Below are 20,657 nucleotides of genomic sequence, written 5' to 3'. Positions count from 1 at the left end.
ACAGACATTTGTCTGCTAAGATGCAGCTTCTTACTTTCAGTCTACAGATGGATAGTAACAGGTGATAATAACAGCTAGCATTTGTGAGTGCTTCTCTTGAGTCAGGCAAGTGCTAAGTGTTTCATGCGTATTATCTCATTTAATCCTCACCATAACCCTGTGAGATAGGTACATCTCCATTTCACACATGGGATAACTAAGATGTTACATAGCTTGTTCAGAATTGCAGGTAGAAAGTGGCAGAGCAGGACTTTAAACTCAGGCATCCTAGTTCCAGAGCCCCTACTTGGCCTCAACAGGCCACCATTGACATCATGTTGTGACTTAAGGTAAGTAGCTGAGGCAGCCTCTGTAGACCTAATAGTCCTGCTGTAAAATTGTGCTTTCTTCTTTTGGTTTTAAACTCATAAAAATTTTTGTTTTGTTTTAGAGGGAGTCTTAGTGAGTTTACAATTGTATGGTATAAGAGTTGCTAATTAAAAACTTAATTAGATTTTTCGACTTATTGAGGTTGGAGTAGCTAGTATGTGCAGTACGAATGTTTTATAATGTTCATGAAAATGCCCACAAAACTGGTAAAACATTTAAAGAGAATTTTTCTTATACTGAAGTTTAGAGTATTATATTTTTATTCTCTTTCTCTCTCTCACCTACACCCATACACACACATGGTCATTATGTGTTAACACATCTTTGTATCCAGGAAAATTGGATAAAAGATTAATTGAACATTTTATTTACTGATCTACCTTCTATACCCTTAACAGAGGAGGATTATTTTGAAGGTGTATTATATGGTAAAATACCCTAATTTAAAATTTCTAAATAGATTGAAGATAATTTATTTTCTTAGCCTATAAATACTTTAGAGTCTAACGTAGTTGAGTTACTCTTTTACTGAGTACTTATAAAATGCTGTTGGTTTTTGGTGTCTGTTTCATGTGAGTGGTTCTGTAACTTTCTAGAAAGGTTAAATGTTCTGAGCCTCGAATTTCAATCCTGGTGAAGATGGACAATAATAGGTATTAAATTTAAGGATATGTGGATTGCAAGATAGATGAGAAAAATACCTAGGACAAAAACTGGTGTGCAGCTTCTTCTATTCTTGTTCCTTTAGGTACAGGAGATTTAGTAAACTGACGCTAAATCTATTGGTTTGACGTTATTTTGAATGTGTCTTTTATATAAATAAAATTTTTTTTATAGTAAAATTTTATTTTTTATAAATTTATTTTTATAAATTTATATATAAACACCTGTAGTCTTTAAAGAATATAAACAAAATTAATATTAAAATAAGTGTAATTCTACAACTTAGAAATAATTACTGTTAGTATATTTATTCCATGTTTACGTGTGATACATTCTTAGAGAGTTACAGAAAGTGGGATTATACTCCACGTATTTTTCATAAATTGCTTTTTAAATAAGAAGTATTCTTTACAAGTAATACATCCACTTTTGTGACATGAATTTCAATTTCGTGTCATTTTCTGTTTTATGGCTATATCATAATGTAATCAATTTCTTATTGCTGGGCATTCAGGGTATTTGTAATTGTTGCTATTTATTCTACAGAATGCTGTGAAACAGTTCTGTTCTGTGTGCTTGTCCTGTTGTCCTAGTATAAATTCCTAGATCCTGCACCTGGGAGAATATGCATATTTAAGACTTCTGATACATATCACAAATTACCTTCTAGAATTGTGGTATCATTTTATCTTACCTTCAGTAGTGTACAGGGCATGCCAGATTGCCATGTCCTCAAAATATAAGCTGTTATTTAAAACCTTCATTTAGTTTTTATATTGTCTTTTAAAAAAATATAAATACTGTGCAAATGGAATCTTGTCTTTTATCATCATTATTTACATTTTGGAAAGTATATAAGTACAAGAGTACATCAATATTTGGATATATGAGGGGATCTGAAGTCTACTACACATGATCTGGCCTTTCTGTTGTCTTTTTGGGGGAGATGAACCATTATGGATAGTTGGGTTTTCTGAATAGCTTTGAATATTCCATTTTTCCCACTTTGTTAAAGGATATTCTAAATATAACTAACTCAGCCATGTCTATATGATGCGGAGGTGTGTTTCTGAGGATTAATTACTGGAGTATTGTCAGAGTTGTAACTTCAGGGTCAATGCATGTAAGGAGGTTTGGCATGTGCTGTTTAACCACCCTCAAGAACTTGATTGCACATTTCAGCCACTACAAACTAATAAGCAGGTGATATTTTCCCTGCTTCAGATGAGCAGATTGGAGTGCAGAGAGGTTATGTAACTTGCTTAAGATCACACAGTTATTAGGTAGTGAATGTGGAATTTGAACTTACTTTGTTTTGGTCAGACTTCAGTTCTTTTTTTTTCCATTTTGCCACTTGCTACACGCTGCCCTCTTGATTGGCCCTTTCATTGCTGTTGACTGTCATTCTTCACTGCTATCCAATGTCTGCAGGACACAGCCTTTCGTTCTTCTAAATCACTGCTTTGAATCTATATTGATTTGGGAATATAATTGTCAGATTGTAGTAAGTGTCAGTGGCTCTGAGGGGCTTTGCTATGACTAGAGAAAATGGGTTTTAACATCTGTGTTGGATGTTTCTGGGCCTATTTCATGCTTTTTGGCTTTGCATGGGAGTTTCCAGATGAATGACATGTTACGACGTTTTCTGTAGCTGAGATCTGCACTCCCCTTGAGTTTGTTTTGGAACAATTTGGGGAAAATTCAAAATAGTTTGTGTTGCACAGGTTGGTGGGATAATCCAGGGTCCTCTCAGAGTTATTTTCAGAAGAATGTGTCATTCTCTTTGTTTAACTGTGCTTTAAACATTGTGTTTTTCTTGTTTATTTATTTATTTATTTTTATTTTTTATTTCTTTGACATGGAGTCTCGCTCTGTCACCCAGGCTGGAGTGCAGTCGCCCCATCTCGGCTCACTGCAAGCTCCGCCTCCTGGGTTCACGCCATTCTCCTGCCTCAGCATCCAGGGTAGCTGGGACCACAGGCGCCCGCCACCACGCCTGCCGAATTTTTTGTATTTTTAGCAGAGATTGGGTTTCACCGTGTTAGCCAGGATGGTCTCGATCTCCTGACCTTGTGATCCGCCCACCTCAGCCTCCCAAAGTGCTGGGATTACAGGCGTGAGCCACCGCGCCCGGCCTAAACATTATGTTTTTCTTATGAGGCTGTGGACTCCTTGAGGGAAGAGCTGCCTGCCTTTAAAACATTTTTTTTTTCCGGTAAATTCCTATCCAGCATTCAGGTAGTGCCTGTAACAGACACTCAGCCTTTGTTTAAGTAAAGCATCAGTGCAGCCCTTCTGTAGATTAATGCCAAGTACAAGAAGGATCTACCTCTTCCTGTTGCCTCCTGGCCCAGGCTCCTGTCCAAATGTATAGACCAACTTCTGAGAAACACAACCATTATTTTGTCAGTTAACAGATATCATGTCTAGCTGCAGCAATGTTGGGTACTGTGGAGAGATGCAGAATGAAGACACACAGGGATTTTAGGGGGACTGTGAAGCTGGCAGCAGTGAGGTCAGCTAGCGGATGGTGGTAAAGATCCCTTCATTGAGCCCTGGAGCCAACCTGGGATTTAAGATTGGTGACTTTCCAGTTCAGGATATCAGAAATGTATTTCTTTCTGAAGTGGCAGGTGGGGCAAGGACTACTCCTGCTCTTAGGTGGTGGCTGCATCTCCAGGACAGCTGATGTCACTGCCGTTGGTCCCTGCCCTCCGCTCGAGCTGGGACTCAGTCCCAAGGGTTGTACTTAGAGCAGCTGTTCCCCACTGTGACCTTCATTTTCTCTGCTACTATTTCCCTTGTGGAATCCCCTTTTCTATCCCAACCACCTCCCGCTTTAGAGAGAGAATCTAGATATTTTCCTAAAGTTTTCACCAACACTATTGGTGGTGGTAACTGCAGGTGCCTGTTCCTCTGTAATTCCTTAAGTTGGGAATTGTCTGTTTAAAATATTCACCATCTCACCTTGCTTTCTATTTGTTCTCTGCGCCCAGGATTTAATAGTCTTCTCCCTAGGATATTTCAATAAATGGTTCTTTACATCAATTAGGACAATTTCATAAATAATTTCAAGAAGTGTCATGCCTTCTGCTGTTTTGCTTTGTAATGAAATTTAAGGAATATAAAGATGGAATTGAAATGAAAGATTTGTGTATTCAGTGTAGTTGGTATTTTGAGTTTCTGTCTTAAACTGTTTTTATTCACTCTTATTAGAATAGATCACCCATAGGTTTTTAAAAAATATATAAAATATGTTGAAAATTTAGTTTAGCTCTTAACTTTCATGTATCATCCAATAAAATGATTATATTACCAAAAACACTCATTGTGATTTGTTCCTGCATATATTTGTCATACTAAAATGGTTAAACTATCTCTTTGTAACATAAAACAAACAGTACATATTACTATAAGGAACAGATTATAGGATATAACAATCTATATATGCAAATCCTTCAAGTATAACATTAAATGCATATTAATTAATCTAATACTGAATTTGACTTGTGTGTTATCCCTGCTTAAGAGAAAATTAACACCCAAACCTGTCTTTCAGGCAGTGACAGAGAAGAATTTTGAAACAAAAGATTTTCGAGCCTCTCTAGAAAACGGTGTTCTGCTGTGTGAGTAAGTATTTAAAGTATTTAAAAAATAATTCAAAAGCAAAGATGTGTGTGTGTGTGTGTGTGTGTGTGTGTGTGTGTGTGTGTGTGATGAGGTGTTTGTCTTCTCCCATGGCCACCGTAGTCACAGATGTGTGTTCTTGGTCACTGGTGAGATTTGATCCCTGCAAATTGATACCTCACAGTACAAGACAGTAGGAAGAAGGGGTTATCAGTCTCTGTGTCTAAAGACAGCACTGGTAAAATATATATTATTTTTAATTAGTAAACAAGAAAGATTCTATTGCATGGTGGACCAGTAGGGGGTGGGTGATTGAGAAGGAAGCCTTATGACATTTTACCATCAATCTGTTAGTCTGAATATTCTAATGGGTAGAATTGCCTGGTTTAGAAGTTAATACACAAAATCTTTGCTTCATCAATAAATCACGATGATTGGAGTGGTAGATTTTTCTTTTCAGCTTTAAGTGGAGTAGTCATTACATTACCAAAATCAGTTTGAGTTATGGACCATTCATTCAATGAAGATACCATTGAGAACAACACCCCAGACTTCGCTTACAAAGAAGTAAAAGAGGCTAGTACCATGGTTGATGGTATAAGGCCTGCATTGTATGTGTAGTGCAATATTTTGCTCCCCAATGGATGCATAGTACAGTTAGCCAAGTATGTGACCTTTGGGAATAAGGGAGAGGCAGGCCTGTGAGGCATAAGGATGAAATCCTGAGTGAAGGTAGAGGTTGCAGAAGCGAGCAAATAAATTCTAAGAATGTACTTGAATACTCACCCACATTTTTGAAAGCACTTAATTATTTCAATCTAGACACTTATCGCACAAGTGTTTGTGCTATCTGTCCACATGTAGGCAGTGAGAGTGTATGCACTAGTACTTAGAGATTTTGATTATCCTTTTGAAGGAGTTGTTTGCAGCAAAAGGTCTGGAGTCAAAGGGCCTAGGTTAGATTTCTCACTCCATTGCTTTTGGACCTTTGAATAAGTGACTTCACATCTTTGAACATTTGACCAAGTGACTTAACATTTGAGCCTTATTTTCTCATCTGTAAAGTGGAGATCAAGGTACCTGATGTGCCTAATTCACAGAGTTGCTGAGTTCAACAATATATATTTTAAGGTTTTTATAAACTATCAAACTTTGTATATGTATAAGTTGTTGCTAGATGATGGGCATGTAAATAACAGTCTCTGTCTTGTCAGCTCTGTTGGCAGGTGTTCAAACTTCTTTGTGTTAGGGTGATATTATTAAGTTGTTCCATATGAAGTTGCTGATATTTAACCATTGGTGACCTACAGAAGTGTCAATTTCATGTGGTTTCCCCTAATGTATAGGTGACATGTATAGGACAGACATGTGCATAAGGGCCAGGAATAAAGTTTAAAGTGTGTTTCTTGTGATCTTCCAATGTCACATTCATTGGAACGTGAATAATGTTTCAGTTAGTTTGACAATGAGTCAAATAGTGTTTAAACTAATTTAAGTAGACCACATAGCCCAACTGGTCACTAAAGGGAAGTTATTTTATCTTAATCTGAAAACTGTATGATTTAAATATATTCTAGTAATGTTTAGAAGATGGAGGGTAAACAATGCCTGTTAGAAAGAGCTATGTGACCTGCAAACTACTTTAGTTGTTATTTAAATGTTTGCAATAAAAAAAAAAGCCATCAACCGTACACCCCACAAGTCTGAATAGGAATTGGGTGGGTTTGTGCCTACAAGGAAGTGTGTCTATGAAGCACGGAATCTTTCTAGATTTACAAAAGCATATATCTCAAATATATGATCTTTTCAAAGAAGTAACTTTGTAGGTTATATAATTCCAGTAATGAACTATTGCCCATAATATTTTAGGGGTCCCACTTTTGGGGCATTGACCCCACAAATAGGTCATTAAACATGTTTGATAGTGACACCCAGGTTTTGACTTAAAATGCACCTTATGCACCAGCCTGGGCTCTGAATGATTGGAAGTGATTTCCAAAAGCTATACCGAGCCTGAAAAGATCAGCGTAGTGTGACTAGGGAGGATATTCAGAGTTGATGAAAAACTATTGTGAGCACAGGCAGTACAGGCTAGAAGAAATACGTAATTTCTACCTTAATGGCAATAGCAAACATTTGGATGAATGTTTAGAGATATATTAGTTTTTTAAAAAGTCACTTTAATTCTCAGACTTCCAAAGCTCATTCTAATACTGTTTTCTAATTGGAATAACACCAGTTTGGAGTTTTGTGCATTGCCACATAAGTCTAATCAATCTCTTAGTACCCACTATTCTTTAAAAAAGTAGCTTCAGTAAATCTGAAGCCATGGTAATCAGCAATTGTAATTTACTGTGGGACACCAAAGTACTGCATAATATTTTTATTAAAAATATTTCTGTAAATTGTGAATCACATTGTTTATAGCCATTGGTTAATGACGACACATTCATCTAAAAGCTGTGGCGTTAATGAATAAAAAGTCCAGATAACTATATTTAGTATGAAACCTGTAACTGAGGAAAGCCTGGCTGGTTGCACTCTGAAATGATTAAGCAGGCACTGCTGTTTGTGGCTACATCCACCTGCGTTATATATAATGCCTGAGAGGAAAACAAAGTCAGCTGTTCAGAGGTCTGGTATTACAAGCCCTGACTTTTTAATTAATGGTAAATATAGTAAGCTATCTGTCTTTGAGGATATTTTACCCACTAGAGATCCCAAGTTTTAGCTGAAATATGATTAGGATATTTTTAAAACCTGAATTCATTTTCGTACAGGAAAAGACTGACTTCTGTCTGGCTCACTGCCAGAATCATATTTCTTGTGACATACAAGTTCTGCTTGTTGCCTGTTAGAAACCTCTAGGCATTCTCATTCATTGCTACCATTAAATAGTTTTCTTAATATTTAATCCAGTAATCTCAGCAGTTTTTAAAAAACCCGTTAGTGGTACTCTTTTCTTTTGAACTGGTGTTCTGAAATATCAAAGTCAAAAGTTCGAACAGCTTATTATCGCTTTCACGCAACTGGAAGTGTACTGACATTTCAGATAGTCTAAAGTGGGGATAAACCGTGCACAGTGGTTTCAGACAGGTTGTTCATTTGGGTAATGAGGATAGTTATGTGTGTTCATTGCCTTTTAATCTGATTGACTATTGCAGTTAGTATCTTCATATTAGTCATTTTAGTGTCGTTTAGTTTGACTGTGGCATCTAGTGAGTTGGGGGATAAAGAATACTCTCTTGATGAAAGTCTATGACTGTAGTCTCTCTTGGTTTTACTAAACAGTGAGATGGGAACACTGTCTGATATTTTTGCTTTTCTAATTAATAAAAGGGTTGACAAGTGTTGATAAGGTGATTTTAGCTCCTTGTTATAATGTGCTATGAATTTTATTAGTAGTGTTCATTAATCTGTCTTTCTTCAGTATTTCTTAGTGCTCATGTAGACTGCCTTATTATATATATTTTAAAAATATGAAAGATGTATCACTTGATCAGTGTCCATGATCTTGTTTTGCTCTGGGTTCTAGCAGAATTATTCCTCTTTTCTAAACATATTCGGTTGAGACATAAACAGCTAATGATATCAGTAATTTCCCAGTTACTCATCTTATGATGACAATCTTAGAAATATTCAAATGAAAACACTCTTTTTTTTCTCTCTGATGAAGAAGATTTGCTTGACGATAGTCTGATTGGGTGTGTCACTGGTTAGTCAGTCTGTACCTCCCATCCCTGGAATGATCCCAAGTCTCTGCCACAGTCAGCCATGCATCAGAAGTTTATGCCTTTTTGAACACATGACTCACAGTAAGAACACTCTTCCTGGCCAGGTGCCATGGCTCACTCCTGTAATCCGTGAACTCTGGGAGGCCAAGGCAGGCGGATCATGAGGTCAGGAGATTGAGACCATTCTGGCTAACATGGTGAAACCCCGTCTTTACTAAACATACAAAAAATTAGCTGGGCGTGGTGGCGGGCGCCTGTAGTCCCAGCTACTTGGGAGGTTGAGGCAGGAGAATGTCGTGAACCTGGGAGGTGGAGCTTGCAGTGAGCCAAAATTGTACCACTGCACTCCAGCCTGGATGACAGCAAGACTCTGTCTCTAACTAACAAACAAAACAAAACTCTAACTGTCACCAGGTCTTCTTTTCCCTTTCTTGTAGCTTGGAAAGACAGGAGCAAGATATTCACCCCTATCGGTGTTTCTATTTGTATCAGCCATGTGACCACAACACTATCTGCCTAAAAATACTGTAATAGTTTATTAAAGATATATAGATATACATATTCAATAGAAAAATATATTTTTTTATTTTTACAAATATGACTGTTTGCTGTGGGACACTCAGATGATCATTTTAAGTCATTGGGTAAGATAGAGAACTTTGTCACTTTGTCATTCCAGCCAAGAGAGCTCTATTTTTTGTTGGAGCTGGAGATCTCCACCCATACATACAGTGCTGGTGACATGGGTAGGCCCCCTGGGGCTTCCATGCACTGCTCCATGGGAAGCCCAGAGGCTTTCATTTAGTGGGAAAGGCTTTTCTTCTTAGAGGTGTTTGTGGTTTTGAATTTCCTGAGGAGGACAGTTGCTTACATACAGCGTTCCAGCATGCCAACACTATTTATTGACCCTGATCTGTTTTTATAGCCTTTTGAAATTCAGTGAAAACTGTATTTCTTCATTTTCAAGTAATATAAGCTTTGAAGTTTCCATGTTACATGATAGCCCAGCAATAGGCAAACAATGGTGCAAGGGTTCAAGTTCATAAAATGAATATAAAATTTTAATCTGTTTTCACTTAATGGCAGTATTTTATGGTTGGCATTTACATGCCTTCTTTTTAAGCATCATGATTCATTTCACCTGTGATGTAATATCTATATCTAGCAAAAACACGATTTTTTGTTTCAAAGAAAGAGTATATCAAGATGAAAGTCAGCTTGGCAAACATCAACTTAAAAATTCACTTCAGTTATGGTAGACACACTCTAAGGACTCATTTGAAGTTTTGCAGCAGTTTTTAAATATTGTGGCCTCAAAGTTGAGGGTTGAAATCCTAGAGGGAGACTAATAATATCACTCTCATTTACTTGAGGGATTGAGAGGAATTTAGTAACGTTACTTCATAGTTAAATAGTACAGGAAGCCAGATCCCCCCGTTAGATTCCTTTTGCTTTCTGTTGTTTTGTTTTGAAGACTTTTTAAACAAACAGTTTTGAGTTCACAGAAAAACTGAGTGAAAGGTACAGAAAGATCCCATATTCTCCATGACCCCACTCATGCACAGCCTCCCCTATTATCAACATCCCCCATCAGAGGGGTACATTGGTTACAAATGATGGACCTACATTGACACATCATCACCACCCAGAGTCTATCGTTTACATTACAGTTCATTCTAGGTGTTGTACGTTCTGTGGTTTTGGACAAATATATAATGACATGTACCCATCATTATAGTATCATCCAGAATTGTTTCACTGCTGTAGAAATCCTCGGTGCTCCTCCTGTTCATCCCTCCCTTACCTGTAACCCCTGGCAACCACTGATCTTTACTGTCTGTATGGTTTTGCCTTTTCCAGAATGTCACATAGTTGGAATCATACAGTGTGTAGCCTTTTCAGATTGGCTTCTTTAACTGAGTAATATGCACTTTCTTCCATATCTTTTTATGGTTTGATAGTTCATGTCTCTCTCTCTCTCTCTTTTTTTTTTTTTTTTTTTTTTTTTTTTTTTTTTTTTTTTTTTTTTTTTTTTTTTTTTTTTTTTTTTTTTTTTTTTTTTTTTTTTTTTTTTTTTTTTTTTTTTTTGAGATGAAGTCTGGCTCTTGTCCCCCAGGCTGGAGTGCAATGGTGCGATCTCTGCTCTCCACAACCTCCGCCTCCCGGGTTCAAGTGATTCTCCTGCCTCAGCCTCTCAAGTGGCTGGGACTACAGGCAGGCACCACCACGCCCAGCTAATTTTTGTATTTTTAGTAGAGACGGGGTTTCACCATGTTGGCCAGGCTGGTCTCGAAATCCTGACCTCAAGTGATCTGCCCCCCTCAGCCTCCCAAAGTGCTGGGATTACAGGCATGAGCCACTGCACCCGGCCAGCTTATGTCTCTTCTGTGCTGAATAACATTCTGCTGTCTGGAGGTTCCACAGTTTGTTTATTCATTCATCAAATGAAGGCCATCTTGGTTGCTTCCCAGTTTTGACAATTATGAATAAAACTGCTATAAACATCCATGATGTTTGGCCCTGTGTCCCATCCAAATCTCATGTCAAATTGTAATTCCCAGTGTTGGGGGAGGGACCTGGTTGGAGGTGATTAGATCATGGGGGCGGGTTTCCCCCATGCTGTTCTCATGATAGTGAGTGAGTTCTCTGGAGACCTGATGTTTTAAAAGTGGGTGGCACTTCCCCCTTCACTTGCTGTCTCTCTTTCTCTGCCACAGTAAGACCCGCTTGCTTCCCCTTTGCCTTCCGCCATGATTGTAAATTTCCTGAGGCCTCCCAGTCATGCCTCCTGTTAAGCCTGGGGAATTGTGAGTTAATTAAACCTATTTTCTTCATAAATTATCTAGTCTCAAGTAGTTCTTAATAGCAGTGTGAGAATGGACTAATACCATCCGTGTGCAATTTTTTGTGTAAATGTAAATTTTTAGCTTCTTTTGGTAAATACCAAGGAACACGATTGCAGCATCATATGGTAAGAGTATACTTAGTTTTGTAAGAAACTGCCAGACCCTTTCAAAATCTCTGTCCCATTTTGCATTTCTACCAGCAGAGAATGAGAGTTTTTGTTGATCCACGTCCTTGTCAGAATTTGGTGTTGTCCGTGTTCTGAATTTTGACCATTCTAATAAATGTGTAGTGGTATATCATTATTTTAATTTGCTGTTAACATATGATGTGGAGCATCTTTTCATATGATTGTCATCTACGTGTCTTCCTTAGTGAGGTGTCTGTTAAGGTCTTTGGCCCATTTTTAAATCAGATTTTCTTATTGTTGACCTTTTAAGAGTTCCTTGTATATTTTAGATAAGAGTCCCTTTTCAGATATGTCTTTTACAAATATTTTCTCTCAGTCTGTGGCTTGTCTTTTTATTCCCTTGACAATGTCTTTCACAAAGCAGGTATTTTAATTTTAATGAAGTCCAGTGTGTCAATTCTTTCTTTTATGAATTGTGCTTTTGTGTCATATCTAAAAGTCACTGTCAGACCTAAAGTCTCTAGACTTCCCCTATCTTTTCTTCTAGGAGTTTTAATAGCTTTTGGTTTTATATTTAGGTCTGTGATCTACTTTGAGTTCATTGTTGTGAAGGGTGTAAGGTTTGTGTCTAGACGCCGTTTGCCTTTGATGTGACATTGGGAAATTTTCTACTGCTCAGTGAAATCCATTAGTGCTGTAATTATTGAAGGTCTCAGAATAAGAGGTATCTGCCCTGAGACTACTCAAGCTTTGCTAGACTTACTTCAGTATGCTTCAAGCAGAATGGTGAGGCTATATGATAAAGTTCCATCATAAGAAAGTGGTGACTATAAATATTAGTATTGACATTGCGGTTCCACACACTTTCCCATCTTAGCATTTACTGTTAACTTTTATGGTGTATTGTAGGTAATTCAGCAGTATTCAAAATTACTACCATAGAAATTCTAGGAATTAAACTTACATCAATTTTACTAGCAATCTTTGAAAAGATTAGAGTGATCATAAATATTTATATTGGATGCTTTTGGACTTTTAAATTATATATGCTGGTTATTTTACCCATGGAAATACGATTACTTATTTTAAAATATTGCAGCTTATGAATTTAAATAAAAGTTAATAAAATTTTAGTAAGGCATTTACTTAATTAAGATAACCAGTCCAAGTTAATATGTCTGATAGTTCACTCTTTTGATCAATGTTGACAATAAATGGAGAATATCAAAGTTTGACTTCTCTGGAAACAAAAAAATACTAGGGAGGGGTGTTGTTGGTAAAAGCAAAAAATTTCTAGCATTTGAAAGCAGAGGTAAAATGTTTAAAAATTTCTTTATAAAGAAGATAGAGATTTTGAATGATTTGTTTCATATTTCACAGAAATATTTCTGCATTAAAAACTGGGCAGTGGATTTTAGTAAATATTTGTAAAGCACCTATGAAATGCCAGGTTTTTTTGCTAAGTGCTAGGCGATGCTGTTTGGAAAGGGAGAGGGTTGTCTGTGCCTCTAGTAGCTGGACTGTCTGATTGCTCTGCTGCTGATCCCAGCACATTGCCATATTTAGTGCACATTAAAATGCTTAATAAGCACAATTTGTGTTTAGAGGAAAAGCAAGCAAATGCATTAATACCATATAGTGGATAAAACAAAAATCATTGTTTAAGATAGGCACATAGACCAATAGAACAAAATAGAGAACCCAGAAATAAAGCCAAGTGCTTACAGCCAACTGCTCTTCCACAAAGCAAACAAAAACATAAAGTGGGGAAAGGACACCCTATTCAACAAATGGTGCTGGGACAATTGGAAGCCACATGTAGAAGAATGAAATTGGATCCTCATCTCTCACCTTATACAAAAATCAACCCAAAATGGATCAAATACTTAAATCTAAGTCCTGAGACCGTAAAGATTCTGGAAGATAACATTGAAAAAACCCTTCTAGACATTGGCTTAGGTAAAGACTTCATTACCAAGAACCCAAAAGCAAATCGAACAAAGATAAATAGATGGGACTTAATTAAATTTAAAAAAAAAAAAAACAAAACTTCTGCACAGCAAAAGAAATAATCAGCAGAGTAACCAGACAACCCACAGAGTGAGAGAAAATCTTCACAATCTATACATCTGACAAAGGACTGATATCTATAATCTACAAGGAGCTCAAATAAGTCAGCAAGAAAATAACAATCCCATCAGAAGTGGGCTAAGGACATAAATAGACAGTTCTCAAAAGAAGATACACAAATGGCTAAAAAGCATACAGAAAAATAAGGCAACATCACTAATAATCAGGGAAATGCAAATCAAAACCACAATGTAATGCCACCTCACTCCTGCAAGAGTGACCATAATCAAAAAATAAAAAAAGAATTGTTGTGGATGCAGTGAAAAGGGAACAGTTTTACACTGCTGGTGGGAATGTAAACTAGTACAGCCACCATGGAAAACAGTGTGGAAATTCCTTAAAGAACTAAAAGTAGATCTACCATTACTAGGTATCTACCAGAGGAAAATAAGTCATTATATGAAAAAGATACTTGCACACCCATGTTTGTAGTAGCACAATTTGCAATTGCAAGAATATGGAACCAGCCCAAATGCCCATCAATCAATGAGTGGGTAAAGAAAATGTGGTGTATATATACATATACCTTGGAATACTACTCAGTCATAAGAAGGAACAAAATGGCATTTGTAGCAACCTGGACGGAATGAGAGACCATTATTCTAAGTGAAGCAACTCAGGAATGAAAAACCAAACATCATATGTTCTCACTCATAAGTGGGAGCTAAGCTATGAGGATGCAAAGGCATAAGAATGATACATTAGACTTTGGGGACTTGGGGGAAAGAGTGGGAAGTGGTGAGGGATGAAAGACTACACATTGCATACAGTGTACACTCCTCAAGTAATGAGTACACCAAAATCTTAGAAATCACTACTGAAGAATTTATTCACATAACTAAACACCACCTGTTCCCCCAAAATCTGCCAAAATAAAAAAAAAGACATTGCTCTTCAATTTGTGAACAACATGTAATACTTTTATTATATCTTCAAAAATTTATTACTATACAAGTTTGATAATGTGAGGATATATATTTAGAAAATGCACGTGACAGAAAGATATTAGAAATATGTATGCGTGAATGACTAATAAAATAATTCGCAGGTTAAAAAGTCCATTCAGTGTATTGATATGTTGTTCCATGTCATCTTCCTTGTTCATTGTGAAAATCTTTGGAAATAGGAGCTCAAAAGGTGTCCATAAATTTTGTACCTCAACTGAAAAGCTTTCTGATAAAGGGAAAAATGAGATTGGGCATTTAGAACTAGTTTCTGGACACTATTAGAAATAGAGCATCAAATTCTAGTTCTCACTAAAGCTTTTATAACTGAGCCAGACATTATATTGAGCTTTATGTATAGTTTTCTGAATTTCCTCTCTGAGTTATGTTTAAAGTGGGTTATATTCACTGACAAGGCTTTTGAACAGAGCCAGCTCTCTATTAGCTGTCGTCGTGCAACTCCTTTGAAGGGAGTGGACAGTTTTTTTGAGGGTGAGGGAGAGGAGTAAGAAGAAAAGGGAGAAGGCAACTTGAGAGATGTCTTAGTCTGTTTGGGCTACTGCTACATCAAGATACCATAAATTGGGTAGTTTATAAACAATAGAAATTTGTTTATCACAGTTCTGGAGGCTGGGAAGCCTAAGATCAAGACACTGGCATATTTGGCATATAGTGAGGACCTGCTTCCTTCATAGACAGACTTCTCACTGTAACCTCTTGTGGTGGAAGGGGCAAGGCAACTTTCAGGAGCCTCTTTTATGAGGGACCTAATCCCACTCATGAGGGTTCTACTCTTATGACCTAATTACCTCCCAGGGGCTCCACCTCCTAATACTGTTACTTTCAGGGTTCGGATTTCAAGGTATGAGTTTTGGGAGGAATGCGAACATTCAGATCCTAGCAAGGGATGAGCTGAGGGAGAAGGAGAGAAATTGCTGGCCTTACCTGTGAGTGCTCTGACTTGGGAGGTGTCAGATTACTAGGTGCTTCCTTCTGGTTTTAATCCTACCAAAAGAGCAAGCCCTCTGATGCACTAACCAAGCATATAACCAGGTTTAGGCTCTGGCCTAAGGAAAGGCTTGGGGGAAGAGAGAGAGAATTCTACCTAGGGCTAGAGGGATGGAACAAGGGGATACAGGCTGATAAAATGGCTCCTTGAATGATTTTAGGTCCTAGTACATAGAGGTATCTGGAAGGTTATTATGTTATCTGAATCTTGAATAGAATCAGTTACCTGAAGCCAGTGTTACCTTAGGAATTCCATCTGTGTGATTGAAGAACGCTTATTAGGCAAAGAAGTTCTATTTGTAGAAGAGAGTATTTCCATAGGTGACACCTGTTTTTGATTTGACATAAGGCTGTGCCCCATTCCTCTAGGCAGACTTAAGTTTCACAGTTTAGATTTTATGAGACCCATGTTTTCCTCCTTAGAAGAAATACTCTAAAAGGCTGTCCTTTAATTTTATGTGAAAATAATTTTTGATGATTCAAAATTTAATTGGGTGTTCAGCATTTGCCAAGACTATATATGTCTTTTCTCCATCTTGTAGTCCTTAGAATTGTAACTACTAACAAAAGAAAACAGCATTTTCCTTTAGTGACTCAACTTTTTAGAGGCTAGTTTGTGTGTTATTCAGAGTATTGTTTTTTCCTCAGCTTATTTCCGTGTTTGCACATGTACTTGAAGGTTTAGGGTGGAAAAGGAATGCTAATCCATTGTGTGTCTGTCACTTCTAAGTAATTGCTTTGAACCTTCTGATGAGGGAAGTGTTAATTAACTCATTATTGGGAGACATCATTTATCTTTTCTATTCCCTTTACCTGTATCTCTTACTCCCCTTGGCTGACCCAATTGAGAGTAGGTTGTGCTATTATTAATTTCAGAAACTGCATTTTTTGAAATACACTTTCTCTTATGAAACCTGTAATGTAAAAATGATATGTGATATAAACAGGTAAACTGAATGACCTGGCCAAAGTTACCAGTGACTCAAATAGGTGGAGCAGAAACTTATGACACTCTTCCTCCTGCCAGACTTTCCTGACATTTTATATGTTTCCTCAGCTCATAATGGCCTCTAATTTATGTCATTTAAAGATCAAATTTCAAAATACAAGTTACTGTAAGAAAGTCAGTGCCGAGCTAGTGGTCACAAACTACAAATAATTTCTTGATTTATACTTTCCAGAATTATGTTCCTATTCCTTAATGCTGCAGTTACTAGTTCTTCTATGCATTACAAGAATGCCACCAGTAACAGAAATATAGAAATACCTTGTTAATAAGGAACAACTAGGAGAATTAATTTGCAATTGTTATTTCTTATAAACTTAATTCATTTCTGGCTTCTCAGCTAGTGATTAAGAAAAAGCTCATGTGGACATGAAGGGAGAAAGCTTTGCTTTCTACTTGGCTTTCTGTATACAAATCAGAAATTAGGTATCATGGAATAATTGTTCTAGGAAATTGAGTTGGGAGAATGGTATTATTAGCTATATTAACTAACTTGTCTAATCTTTGTGTATAGAAACCATGAAAACAGAAAAACATCTTTTGTTCACAAAATGAGATCTTCATAGCCACCGTTTTGTAATTTTGAATCCTATTGAACAACATTCTGTAGGTTATTAAATCAAGACTTTTGTCTTTTTTATTTTCAGCAAACTCAAGTGTATATATAAGTCTTTGGAATGTTGAAGGAGTGACATTCCACAGGTTTCAGATTTTTTTTTTTTTTTTTTTTTTTTTTCCCCTTTTTGCTAAGGAGACCAGTAAATTAAGAATGTTTAATGATTTCTTCTTTATTTGCTTTCTTTTTGGAGTTCTGTTACAGAATAAAAAATCATTTCTTGTGTATGGGTTTTTGAATAGGAAAATCAGTTTCAAGATACTGTTCTCTGACAGTGATTAACAATTAATTAACCAAGCTAACATTAATAGAAAAGCATTTTTATAGTATTAAATTTCTACACGACCTGGCAGAGTGTCAGTGAACTAAATCAATAAAAAAAGTTCATAGTAATTTAGATTTAGAAGCAAAATTGTACCAAGTTTCAGTTGTCAAAGCTGAGTTTCTTTTTTATAGAGTATGGAGACATAGATATCTTTGCCGTGTCTTTCATATTAACTTAAACTGATTCTGTTTAATCTAAAATACTAGATTCTGAGGTAACTTAGTTAATTTGGGGGAGTTCTGATACATTTAATTTAATGTTTGCCCAGTCATTCTGCTGTGGTAATAAAGCAATCGATTATGGACTTGAATGAGTTACCAATAAAAACTAGTTGACTATTTGTGTAAGTCCACCTAACCTTTTAAATGTGGCAAAATAATATGATTTTGAAGATAACTGTAAAAATGATCAGTTTGGGAAAAACAATCAATGAAAACTATTAGTAGAAAATAGTATTCTTTGGGTGAAGTGAGACAAATTATAATGAAGAGATTCTTAAACTGGCAACTGAAACAGAACCAAATATTACTTCTCTTCAATGTGAAACTAGCTCTTTGAAGGATGGTTTTGGATATGTAAGTGGGTCTGTGTCCGCACATAAAGGATATAGACTACGGAGGACTGCTCACCGTTGTGTGTGATGCTCTTCTTTGTCTCTAGACTTGATGTCTTGGTTATTTGCTTTCTGATGGGCTATTGGCTCTGTATAACACATTGAGGGGAGGGAATAGTGATATATGTGATTTTTGAGAATGCTAAAAAACTGATATTGGCATCTTTTAATTGCATCTGTATTTGTTTACTTTCAGTTTGATTAATAAGCTTAAACCTGGCGTCATTAAGAAGATCAATAGACTGTCTACACCAATAGCAGGATTGGTAAGTAGTAAATTACCTTCACAACTAAATTTATTGGTCTTTGAAATGTAAAGAGGTGGCATTGGCAGGTTTTTGTATCTGCAATTACCATTGAAATTAGGTTATGTTTTTTTTGTTGAAGCAAAGTGTGTTTGGTGATGTCTTCCTTTTATCTGTAGTTCCTTTCTGTTTCCCTTTTGCCTGGAGGCTTTTATTTTATTTTTTAATTGTTTGTTTTGATTTCTGTGCCTTCAAACTTCATATATTTACATTCTAGGCTTATTTCTTCCACAAATTGCATTTGCTCAGGGTCACCTTCTTCTGAAGCTCAGCCCTGTGTGAGCTGTTTGCTGGCTACCACAATGGTGGCTCAGACTGCGAGATGTTCACCAGTTGTCATGTTTCTGCCATGTGATGCTTGTGCATTGCCCTCAGCCAGCACTTAGACCCTAAGTGCATTTCCAAAATAGTCAAGGCCTGCTAGCTCTGTTACTTTATGTAATAGGTTTCCCACCAAAGTCCTGTGTGAGGTTGCACAAGTCTCTGTCTTCCTCTTTGCCACAGTAATATTACCCATAAAATGAGCGTGATGGTTCTGTAGATTCTTTCTAGCTTTCAAATCAGGATTTTGTGTATAAAATATACCCCACACTGTCCCAAGGTAGCTACTCAGATGGGGTAAGACATTTCAGAGGACAATAATAGTGTGGGGCTCTGTCTGTGGAAATAATTTGCAATCAAATACAAATGATGGATAATTTTTAAAATGTTAGAAATCCTTAAAAATCAACGCAATAATGGAAGTAAGTTAAATCAACTTCAGAGAACTCTGAAGTTTAAGATAGCTAATAATTGGAACGTAGACACAAACCTTACTATTTTTAGACTATTCATGCTGTTTATAATGCATTCAGGAAATTTCTGTTTGACCATTCGTGTGTTTACAGATGTTAAAGGCATGAGTAATTAAAGTTAGCAATACCAACATTTCTGGATTTGCAGAAGTTATGAAAATGTCATTAAATTCTTGATAGGGGTGTCAGTTGCTGAGTGTTCCTCAGAAAATATCTGTCTAGGAGAGAAGGAATGGAAAATTGTTAATAATTTTATTTGAAAATAAAATATACATAAGATTCCCAGAGCAGCTGGGCTCAAATATTAGTTCCTTCCTTCCTACCAAGTTGCCTTCATTCTATATCTATCATTAATAGGCAGCTGACCTAATAATTTTATTGGTTTCAAATTTGGTTAGGTTAAAAATATTATGTATATATATATATGTGTGTGTGTGTATATATACATACACATAGAGCTGTACAATTTAAATATTTCTACCCAAGTTTTATCCTTTACTTTTCTAAAAATCATTCTCATGCCATGACTCTATTTGTCCCACCCCACTTACCCCCTCTTCAGGAGGAGAGGGGAGGTTTGTAGGACCCTGGAGCTTGTGAGCCCTTTCCAAAAATGGGACAATACCTAAGATTGGTGGGTTCTGTGTGTCTGTGTACACACAAACACACACACACACACACACACACACAATTTTCTACTGGTAATACAGTGAGTCAGAAGAGGTTTGTTATTTAAGGAATAAAATGAAAAAAATTTAGTTTTGAAGTCTTTTAAAATTTTTTTGAGATGGAGTCTTACTCTGTCGCTAGGCTGGAGTGCAGTGGGGCGATCTCGGCTCCCTGAAAACTCCACCTTCTGGGTTCAAGCAATTCCCCCGCTTCAGCCTCCCAAGTAGCTGGGACTAGAGGCTCATGCCACCACGCCCAGCTAATTTTTTTTTTGTATTTTTTTCATTAATCTTTTGCATTTTTTAGTCACTATTTTATTTAGTTATGCTCTGATCTTTATTACTTCTTTTCTTTTTATTTTTCATTGTACTTTAAGTTCTAGGGTACATGTGCACAACATGCAGGTTTGTTACATACGTATACATGTGCCATGTTGGTGTGCTGCACCCATGAACTTGTCATTTACATTAGGTATATCTCCTGATGCTATCCCTCCCCTGCAACCCCTCCCCACAATAGGACCCGGTGTGTGATGCTCCCCTTCCTGTGTCCAAGTGATCTCATTGTTCAGTTCCCACCTATGAGTGAGAACATGCGGTGTTTGGTTTTCTGTTCTTGTGATAGTTTGCTGAGAATGTTGATTTCCAGCTGCATCCATGTGCCTACAAAGGACACGAACTCATCCTTTTTTATGGCTGCATAGTATTCCATGGTGTATATGTGCCACATTTTCTTAATCCAGTCTGTCACTGATGGACATTTGGGTTGATTCCAAGTCTTTGCTATTGTGAGTAGTGCCTCAATAAACATATGTGTGCATGTGTCTTTATAGCAGCATGACTTATAATGCTTTGGGTATATCCCCAGTAATGGGATGGCT

General features: G+C 36.8%; 1 protein-coding gene across 3 annotated transcripts in view; it reads left to right on the top strand.

The window, feature by feature from the left end:
• Positions 1 to 20,657, top strand: part of LMO7 (LIM domain 7) — a 221,594-nt gene that overhangs the window by 72,633 nt on the left and 128,304 nt on the right. For all 3 annotated transcript variants that reach the window (XM_017868333.1, XM_017868332.1, XM_017868335.1), the window contains exons 2-3: positions 4,592 to 4,662; positions 18,206 to 18,275. In XM_017868333.1, coding sequence (XP_017723822.1) covers positions 4,592 to 4,662; positions 18,206 to 18,275 — 141 coding nt within the window. The remainder of the gene's footprint in view (positions 1 to 4,591; positions 4,663 to 18,205; positions 18,276 to 20,657) is intronic.

This window comes from Rhinopithecus bieti, unplaced genomic scaffold (genome assembly GCF_001698545.2).
Source record: "Rhinopithecus bieti isolate Rb0 unplaced genomic scaffold, ASM169854v2 scaffold_3912, whole genome shotgun sequence".
Classification (NCBI taxonomy): domain Eukaryota; kingdom Metazoa; phylum Chordata; class Mammalia; order Primates; family Cercopithecidae; genus Rhinopithecus; species Rhinopithecus bieti.
Note: the sequence above shows the minus strand (reverse complement) of the source record. Positions and strands in the feature narration are given on the sequence as shown.